Source organism: Magallana gigas, chromosome 10 (assembly GCF_963853765.1).
Source record: "Magallana gigas chromosome 10, xbMagGiga1.1, whole genome shotgun sequence".
Lineage (NCBI taxonomy): Eukaryota > Metazoa > Mollusca > Bivalvia > Ostreida > Ostreidae > Magallana > Magallana gigas.
The window spans coordinates 33,297,946-33,307,939 of NC_088862.1; the positions used below are offsets into that span (position 1 = coordinate 33,297,946).

The 9,994-nt window shown below is 32.8% G+C and overlaps 1 protein-coding gene across 1 annotated transcript; it reads left to right on the forward strand.

The window, feature by feature from the left end:
- Positions 1-136: 136 nt before the first annotated feature.
- LOC105342908 (uncharacterized) lies at positions 137-9,655 on the forward strand. Its single transcript, XM_066074008.1, has 5 exons — positions 137-269; positions 3,908-4,065; positions 5,834-5,926; positions 6,794-6,976; positions 8,416-9,655. The coding sequence occupies exons 2-5, from the start codon at positions 3,927-3,929 to the stop codon at positions 8,640-8,642; spliced, it is 642 nt and encodes a 213-aa protein (XP_065930080.1). The 5' UTR covers positions 137-269; positions 3,908-3,926; the 3' UTR covers positions 8,643-9,655.
- Positions 9,656-9,994: the final 339 nt, after the last annotated feature.

Sequence of the window (9,994 nt, forward strand, 5' to 3'; positions counted from 1 at the left end):
CTGTCGCTTAAAATTATGTTAATATGGTCATATGATCAAATTAAAAAAAATCAAAAACTTCATTCGGAAAGCTCGGGCTTTACAGGGTTTTACACGGCTAGTTATCGATCGAGGTACATGTATTGGGTAGGTGATGCCACCTTGGTCCACGTGAGATGTCACGCTCTCCTGGGGGCCATCCTTCTACATGGAGGTGGACTTCGGGTCTCTACGACATGTACCAGGTTATACATCTTTACAGCATTAATCGCTAGGACTCCGTGGGTGAGGTGAGAATTTATGTTCTTTTTATTTGTTTTTATCTACCTACAGTGTTTGTTAAATGAGTGATTTATTATACTTTATCGAACAAGAAATTTGATAGAATTGAAATAGCGAAATAAAATTTATAGTAATACAACTTCACTTTTTTGGGGAGAGGGGGTGTTTTATTTTTTTATTTTTTTTTTGGGAGGGTGTTGTTGTTGCTCAAATAGGGAATTTTTTTTTTTAATTAAAGTAGATGACTTTTTTTTAATTAATTGCGTGAAATTTAGAATAAGAACGTTTTGTTAAAGCTATGCGATAACAACAAGCTATTTTTAATTTGCTTTGAACAAGATTAGCGTTAGTTCTCTTTTTTCTTAATCTAATAATTCAGAAAAACGGGATCTTGTTTATATTTTATTTTGTTGATTAACAAATTTGAAATTATCAGCTGATAGAAGTGGACTTATTAACATCTGAAAATTATTTGAAAGTAGGAAACAATATTCTAGAAAATTGAGAAGGTTTTCAGCATTCTAGAAAATTGAGAAGGTTTTCAGCAATAATTTATAATACCGGGAATTTTTATGACAAAAAAGTTTTATAAAATAAGTCTAGCTGACCTTTAATCGGGAAGTGTTTCACGTAATGATTATATTATTTAAGAAAATCTAGTCGCATGAGATTATGCAGCACATTATTTCAACTAAAATATACAAAACTACATGTACATAATTACATACACGGATCAAGGGGTCCTTAATTCAAACTTTTTAAATTCATCAAGTAAATTACCACAAATATGCCTTTGACCCATCTATTATTCACAACTATTCATTTGGACTCCCCCCTTACCGGGCAAAATTTGTTGGATCCGTGAATGATTCAAGTGTTGATTACAACATGCCAAAAGCTGTAATTCCAAATCTTAAAATATTTATTATATCCTAATCTTAAAATATTTATTTCATCCTAATCTTGAAATGTTTATTATATCCTAATCTTAAAATGTAACTTATATCCTAATCTTGAAATGTTTATTATAACCTAGTCTTAAAATGTTTATTATAACCTAATCTTAAAATGTTACATATATCCTAATCTTGAAATGTGTATAATATCCTAATCTTAGAATTTTAAATCCTATTCTTAAAATCTTAATTTTATCCCATTCTTAAAAAGTTACAATATCATATGCTTAAAAATGTTTTTATATCTTATTCTTAAGAGGTTGTTATTTTCAAAATTCCTTCTTTTTTCCCTTGATTTACTCTCTCGAAATATAACCTACATATAAATGATACAAGAGGGAAAATATATATACATCTACAAACAATTTATAAAAACACTATTTTTTATTTTTATTAAGAGATGTCTAATAACTCCGGGTGGGTGTGAACAAAGAAAAGAGAGCAACGCGCATGTCTAGAAAATATTGTTTAAAAAATCTCAAATCCCGTTATTATCCTCGGGGATTAATTCTAATCTCTGCAACAGCCACAGCGGTAAATATACTACATAGAAACCAGAATAAGAGTTTTCCATCATTCGATTATTGTTACTTTAGCAAAATGAAATCAATATTTGTATCTGAAAAGTTTACATTAATTTCCTTACAGCTGCTATAATGTACCTACACAATATCTCGTTACATAATTCTAACTGTTGTCGGTGCAATGGGCAGTTATATCATAAGGTGTTTTCCTTAATTAAAGATATAACTTTCATATCATGTAGTGTTACGAAATTATACGGTTTCCAGGGGCTAATTTGATCAGTATTATTTTCCTGGTATCTGATTTTGCAATCTCGGCAGTTGGTTATGGTATTTAACATATGCATGTGTACGTTCCCTTCCCATCCACTGATAGACACTTTCAACAAATCTTCGCACAAGGCAATTTTAATTGAAATATTTTGAAGTGTACTTAATTGGCCCCTTTTTCTTAAGGAAATAATTAGTAAATAATGAAATTAAAGGTTTGGCGTTCTGAAAACTCTAATAACCCAAATAAGTCCAGTTTACACCGTGTCCACAAAATCAAATACTTTTCAGCCATGCTTAATGAATAACTGATGCACGGAAAAAACAATCTAAAAATCATTATGAGAAAAATTTGCAAAGAACATCTTACAAAGTAGAATGTACATGTATATAAAACAAAACCTCACGATTCAGGAGCATTTTGTGTAGTCACAATTGCTCTTACATGGCTCGATGGTCGATATGTACAATTCTAGACTGTTTTGATCTCCTTTAGAAGAAGAGCTCTATATAAAAATATAAAAAAATACCCCCGACATAAAAATGTAAAATTAATGGACTTTTCCTATGCTAAATGATGGCTTATTGCTAAACTATTCATATATAAAATGTGAGGTAGATGTTTCCTATGCTAAATGATGGCTCATTGCTAAACTATTCATATAAAAATGTGAGGTAGATGTTTCCTATGCTAAATGATGGCTCATTGCTAAACTATTCATATATAAAATGTGAGGTAGATGTTTCCTATGCTAAATGATGGCTCATTGCTAAACTATTCATATATAAAATTGGAGGTAGATCTGGTGGTTAATTTGTTGACTATCCAGCCTCCTTAACTTTTCTCTCAAACTGAACAACATCGGGTCGAAAACACTTGTAATCATCTATGCTTGTGTTCCTTTTTACAGTTCGTTTTTTCAAATATTAACTAGTACATGTTTATTTTACTTTTTTTTAAGATTCGTAATTTTTGACAATAAAAACTAATAGTGTACAAGAAATGGAAAAAATGTTAAAATAGTCTTAAGTGTACTGCAAATCTACGTTTGTACTAGTGTCCTTTCCGATATATTTCAGTAGTCATGTTGTATATTTTATTTGATAAAATGAAATATATCGCAAAGCACACTAGCGACAATCCCCGGGATTGTTTTAGGGGTCGAATCAGAGTCAAAGTTCTTTAAGAAATAAAAAAAAAACTTTTAAATTTATTTTTTATGCCAAACACGGAGAAAACAACTGTTATACAGCTTTGGAAAAATAACAACTGGAGGGCAGTAAATACAGAGAGTTTTTTTTTTAGTTTTTATCAAACCAACTAGACTTAAGAAGGGAGCATCTTAACATTGACCGATAATTCTTCTGAAGAAAATAAAGGCCCTGATTTGAAAAAAAACCTCACACATTTTAAAAGCATGCAAGGATGAAAAACAACAGCTAGTTTGAGAGAGAGAGAGAGAGAGAGAGAGAGAGAGAGAGAGAGAGAGAGAGAGAGAGAGTACCAAAATTCAAGGTCTGCTGGAGAAAGTCTATATTTCTTTTTTTTTAAAAAGAGCAATTCTTATGAAGAAAAAATGCAGTATACATGTACGAAGGTCAATACTCCTAAAACTAATACCTAAGCAATCCAGTATGTTATATAATATAAAAGTAGGTCCATGCACACGATGAGCCCCTGGGCGAGAGAGAATCACGGATCATGGTGTAATATTACACTTGTACTTAACATTGGGTAGGGTTAGATCTGATCAAATTTGTAGGCATCTCCAATACAACTCGTGTTGTCCAAAGGAGCAATATGGCAATGTTCCACTTGTTTCGATTTCCATTCTTATATGAATGTGATCTAAAAACTTTGATTATGTAATTTTTGTTTTGAAAAAAAAATTGCAGATAATAGGCAGACGACACAATGAGGAGAGACGTGATGAAATGTCTGATTCTGTGCTTGGTGATATCACAAATGGTTATTTCTACCGCTGCTCTGACAACAAACAACCGCATCCTCCTGAGCACCGCGGTGGTCGGCACTGCTCTAGCGTTTTCTGTCTGTAAGTATATATACATTCTATGTTTCTTGATATGGTCGCACATCATTGTAATTCGGGAGGCTGGATGGTCAATAAACCATTAGATCGTCCTTAAACTTTGAAATCTGAGATTTTTTTGCCATAAACTAACATTTACTAAAGAAAAATATCCAAATATTTTAAATTTACAATTTGATCATTAAACTTAAATCTTCATTTATACAGAACTCTTCTTCTTTAGAAAATTAGAATAGTGTAAAAATGGCTACGACCATCCAGCCCTCTTAAACAGTATTTCTAGGGCATGATTTGTAGCACAATGTTTTTCATACACTGCACAACACATTTTTCTAGTACACGATGTTTTTTTTATCATACTGCAAAAAACAATTCCACTTAAACGATTATATAGTCAAAGGTTGTAATATTTAAGGAGGCTGGGTGGTCAACAAATTAAGCATCTGTTTCTCCTTAAAGAAAGTGGGCGCCTAAGATGTAAATTCGGCAGGAATATGGGCGCACAAGGAGAGTGGAATTTTCATCAATTAATTTTGCACATTTTTCGAATTATAACCGTTATTAATATTTGGTTTCTGTTGGACGTGGAATGGGTAGAAAAAAATTTGTAATGCAAAAGGTTTTATTATAATATGGCTCCAAATATAGCAAAACGATGCGATTCATGGAAAATCCTACTTATTTACAGCTGTTTTTATATGATTTCATTGTCTCTGGGTCTTCTCTCCACAAATTTGAAACGTGCAAAGATGACATATTTCAACATTAAAATGTTGCTTTTTAAAACAAGATGGAGAGATGACCCAGAGATGACTAATGGTGTACTTTTTCAAAATATTTTTGGAGAATAAAAAAACAAAGTGCACCGATATGACAATGTTGTCTCAAACAATACTTTATACCGCATATTGTGTAGTCACTCATGGCTCAATGGTTTTGTTCTGGATTAGGGAACACAGAAATGCAGTGTCTTGGGTTCAAATCCTTCTGGTGACTCCTTTTTTTATTTTTTTTTTCAAAGACGTTTTTGTTTTACTTTGAATTCTTCAATTTACATGTAACTTCAGATACCAATGTTTCGAAAGATAAAAAATGAAATTGCATCAAAATGTACAACTTTATGTATTTAAGACGACTAACCGATTTCTGATTTTGTAACCGGTTACTTTCGTTCAGATTAAGTGACCGGTTAACCGGTTAGAAATTGTCATCCTTATTTTTTATCATACCTTGTGAATGTAAGAAAAACAAACGCATCTAGGTGACGTGGTATGACTATGTCACCATATTATCTTATCAAAGGACCAAGAACAGCGTTAATCCAATTTTATTGTTCATTGGTGAGGTTTTAAAATGTGAAATTTCATTATTAATTTGATTTACATGAGTAGTAAATCAAAACATTGGTATTGGCCGTATCATTAGAAGCATAGGGTAAGATCATAATTATATCATCAACAAACTGTAATAATCAATTACGGTCTATCATTTATACAGTATGTATATACATTACATAGGAGACAACATGTTCACAGTGGTATCATTGTATTGTTTATTACCAAGAACCATACGATTCATAGGTTTAACATATTTTATACATAAGTAAAGTGAACAAACATGTGTAAACATTTAAAAAAAATAAATAAATAAATAAATAAATCAAAAAATCATAGATATCATATCATAAATAGCTGGGTTTTTTTTTTTATATAATAATGGACATCAATCATTCAACTTTTAATAACTAAAGACTTTTTTTTGTTTTATTCAGCCGGGGACTACGTGTTCAGTGTTGAGGAGTTGGCGCTACTGTCTGCTGGCATCATGTTTCTATCCTTCTATAACAGAGACTCGGCCACATCCGGTAAATCATATTCGATCTTTAAATAAAATAACTATGCAACAGTGAAAAACCATGTTTTGTAATATTAATATTTATCAGAATATAATAACAAACCACTATTTCTTAAATACTAATATAAGTCCATGGAAATTTATTAACATAAATTTTAGTTTTATTTATTCAAAAACAAATGTGTATCTTTTTTTCCACTACAAAATGACATTCAAAACTGATTTTTCGACAATCAATTATTTATCCACAAAATTGCATATTTTTACCTTAGTGTCTTATGTACTTCAGATACTAGTATATCATTATCTTTCATAAACAAGAATTGATTTGCTGTTTAAAGAAACTCTTCAAAATGTAGTGAGCCACCTTAATCATGTAGTAATGAGCCACCTTAATCATGTAGTAATGAGCCACCTTAATCATGTAGTAATGAGCCACCTTAATCATGTAGGAATGAGCCATCTTAATCATGTAGTAATGAGCCACCTTAATCATGTAGTAATGAGCCACCTTAATCATGTAGTAATGAGCCACCTGAATCATGTAGTAATGAGCCACCTTAATCATGTAGTAATGAGCCACCTTAATCATGTAGTAATGAGCCACCTTAATCATGTAGTAATGCGCCACATTAATCATGTAGTAATGAGCCACCTTAATCATGTAGTAATGCGCCACCTTAATCATGTAGTAATGAGCCACCTTAATCATGTAGTAATGCGCCACCTTAATCATGTAGTAATGAGCCACCTTAATCATGTAGTAATGCGCCACCTTAATCATGTAGTAATGCGCCACCTTAATCATGTAGTAATGAGCCATCTTAATCATGTAGTAATGAGCCACCTTTTAAATGACGTAGTCCTGTATTTCCAGGCACATCCACACCCACGTGCACGGCGCCGGACTACATTCAGGACTCGCTTCTGGGCTGCTACCGTCTCCAGGTCGGGGCGCTTCTGACCTACGACCAGGCCAAGCTTCTGTGTCAGGCCGATGGGGGGCGACTACTGCTGGTCAACTCCGAGGCAGAGGCCACGAGGCTCCAGTCATTATTAAGTATGTATCCCTGTAATAAAAGGGACATGGTCAAATTCTACTTTTTCTGTTTTTAATATTTACAATGCTTTAGGAATGCATTTCTAATGATCAAATGAAATTTGAGAGTCAGTCATAGAGTTATAAGCAATACACAGGGATCAAAATTCTTTGTCATGTAAACAAGACTTGTGCCCCGTTTTTGTTTACATGGGTTCAATATATATATGTACCAGTAAAAAATCTTTTTTCAAGCTGATTTGTCTATCTTCTAATTCATTTTAAGCATAAATAAACAGTTCCGAACGTTTAACACATTAATTTTAGTTCTATAAACTGGATTTTTAACTTCAACATTCAAAATGTAAACAAAAACTTTGTTTACTTAACAAAGAATTGTAAGTTATGTAACTTGCTTATAACTTAACGAATGACACTCTATTTTTGATTGCCTATTAAAAATGCCTTCCTGAAGCATTGTAAACATTAAAATTGGCAAAATAATTTTTTACCCAAATTGTGACCATGCCCCTTTAATTACTAGCACTGGTTTTAAGACCAGATAAAAATTATGATGACTTGCACACCAGATATGCAAGCAATATATTACGTAATCATATCATATGCATGATGTTTAAATATCTAAAATGACCAAACGCCATGCTTTAATTCTACCTTCTTTTTAAAGTTGGAACTACATTTTTGCGCAGAGAACAGTTTCAACGCTTGTTTAGTCAACATCCGCTGTCGTGCACCGCAACTACATGTATATATAGCCTAGTCATTGCTTGCGCAATGAGCCTGGATGAAAATCAATCAAGAAGATTGAATGATTTTACGACTTTTGGCAATATTCTTTTGTAGACAATGATAATTTTTGCCAAAATATCATCGCTAACACTTTCAGTTAGATGTGATGGGTAATTTGTTGACCCATCCAGTCTCCTACTATTTACATTGCGCTGACAAGGACCGGTTTATATAATTACACGGCAACACAGACGACTTTACAGAAGTTTTCATAACGCGCTAACACGCACGGGGTTGGTTCTGTAAAAATTCCGTAACGCGACAGGTGTGCGACCGAAATTTCATAACGCCATACAGAAAAATGTTTATAATGCGCTAACAACGCGCTTGTTGGCAGAAATTCAAAGCAGAAATTCAATGCATACGCGTGTTATTCAGTATGACTGGGTACCTGTCTGGTTTATGAGATAACAACCGTAATACAAATTTTATAAGTGCTAGCTTTATGTATGATAAAAAAAATGAAAAATTGTATGATATTGAGATTATTAAGCAAACGTCTTTTTCAACGTACCCATTGACGTAAAATGTTTTCAAATAAGTAACATCAAGGTTTTATGTATATACATGTAATTATAATGATTTGAACTACAAAAAACTCTTTTCTACCAAAATACTACGTTTTTTATTCCTTATTATTTTTTTGGCAGTGTCGGCCGGAATACAAAGACTGTGGGTACAGGGGACACGAAGTGCAGTCGGGACGCCATATTTGGCTGACGATGGGACACCCTTGCCCTACACAGGACCGACGGGGGTCCTCAATAACAATGAAGCAAACAGTGTGCGACTGAGTTATGAGTCCAGTAATGCGCAAACAGGTTTCGTCGGTTACTCAACCACTGACACACTAAACGCATTTATTTGTGAAATCTGAATGCTCCAGGAATCTAACGAGAATGTATGAAAATGTATCAGTATTTTATAAGGTAGGCCCCACTACATATTTTTTTTCCGACAGCTAAACAAGATGGCGAATAAAAGGTTTACTAGTACCATTTATTTGTGAAATCTGAATGCTCCAGGAATCTAACGAGAATGTATGAAAATGTGTCAGTATTTTAAGGTAGCCAACTACATAATTTTTTTTCTCCATATTTCGAAAGACACAGCAATCATTTTTCTTAAATTTACGCCCCCCCCCCCCTTTTTTTTGGAAGTAGGCAAAAAATTGAAATGAAAATAAGGATATTAAGAGTGAAATTTAAGTTATAGATACACTACAGCCCCCCCCCCCCTTTCACGGATTAGAGTTTTGAAGATATTGGATTTTTTTTTTTGTTTATTGGTTACTTTTTTGCTTGTGAAGATTTATTGGATGAGTCTGCCCCCCCCCCCCCCCACACACACTTTAAAAAAAACGATGTTACGTGCCTGCTTAATTGTGAACTGCAGATCACGAGTTCCAATCTGCATGAACCTTGTGTTCATTTTTACTGAATTAAATTTTTGGAAAAGTACTTATCTAAAATTGCATATATGTTACCCATTTATGTTGTCATGTTATCTAATTTTCTGCTGAATTAAGGTAACTATGTGCACAAAGTTGAGAAATAGATCATGCATTATTATAGTTTTTTTTTAAGATTCAGATAAAGATTTAAATTTGTTTGTCTTTTGGGCTCATCATTCTTTGGTTTGGTTTGAAAAAAAAAGATATCAATAATGTAAAAATTCATAATGATGATATTAGTGCTGTCCAAAGGATAAAGGAAAGAAAAGCAAAATTTAAACTACTATTTTAATAGTATCTACCGTTACTTTATGATATACTCGTTATTTCTTAATGTATATGTTCATTATAATATCTTGTACGGACATTTGTTTGCTTGTTAAATAAATAAGTGTTATTTTATTATTATGCGCATTCTCTTCCTGAAATGTTGTACTAGAACTTCTATTAAACTGAGAAAATATAAACCTCTTATTCAGAAATTTAATCCCTCCTGATATGGCTGTCGGTGTGGGATCATGTTTTAATCTACATGTAAATAACAGGCACATGTGCATACATAAACTACAAGGCACGCGTGTTGTTGGCTGTTTGATCTAGATACATGTACACCGATTGCTGAAACCAGTTTGAGGTTTGATATCACAGAACATATCTGTATAGATAAGAGATGACAAGTTTACCTGTTGTTCGATTCCAACTCTAATTATGATAAAACATTTAAATATTTAATTATTCATTCTCTCTCTCTCTCTCTCTCTCTCTCTTTCAGTCTT

What these genes read in the sequence shown, in the direction of transcription:
- LOC105342908 (XM_066074008.1), top strand. Translation starts at nt 3,927, where the DNA reads ATGAGGAGAGACGTGATGAAATGTCTGATTCTGTGCTTGGTGATATCA. An exon ending in CAGAGACTCGGCCACATCCG is followed by an intron (nt 5,927 to 6,793) that starts GTAAATCATATT and finishes CTGTATTTCCAG; the next exon opens with GCACATCCACACCCACGTGC. An exon ending in GAGGCTCCAGTCATTATTAA is followed by an intron (nt 6,977 to 8,415) that starts GTATGTATCCCT and finishes TTTTTTTGGCAG; the next exon opens with TGTCGGCCGGAATACAAAGA.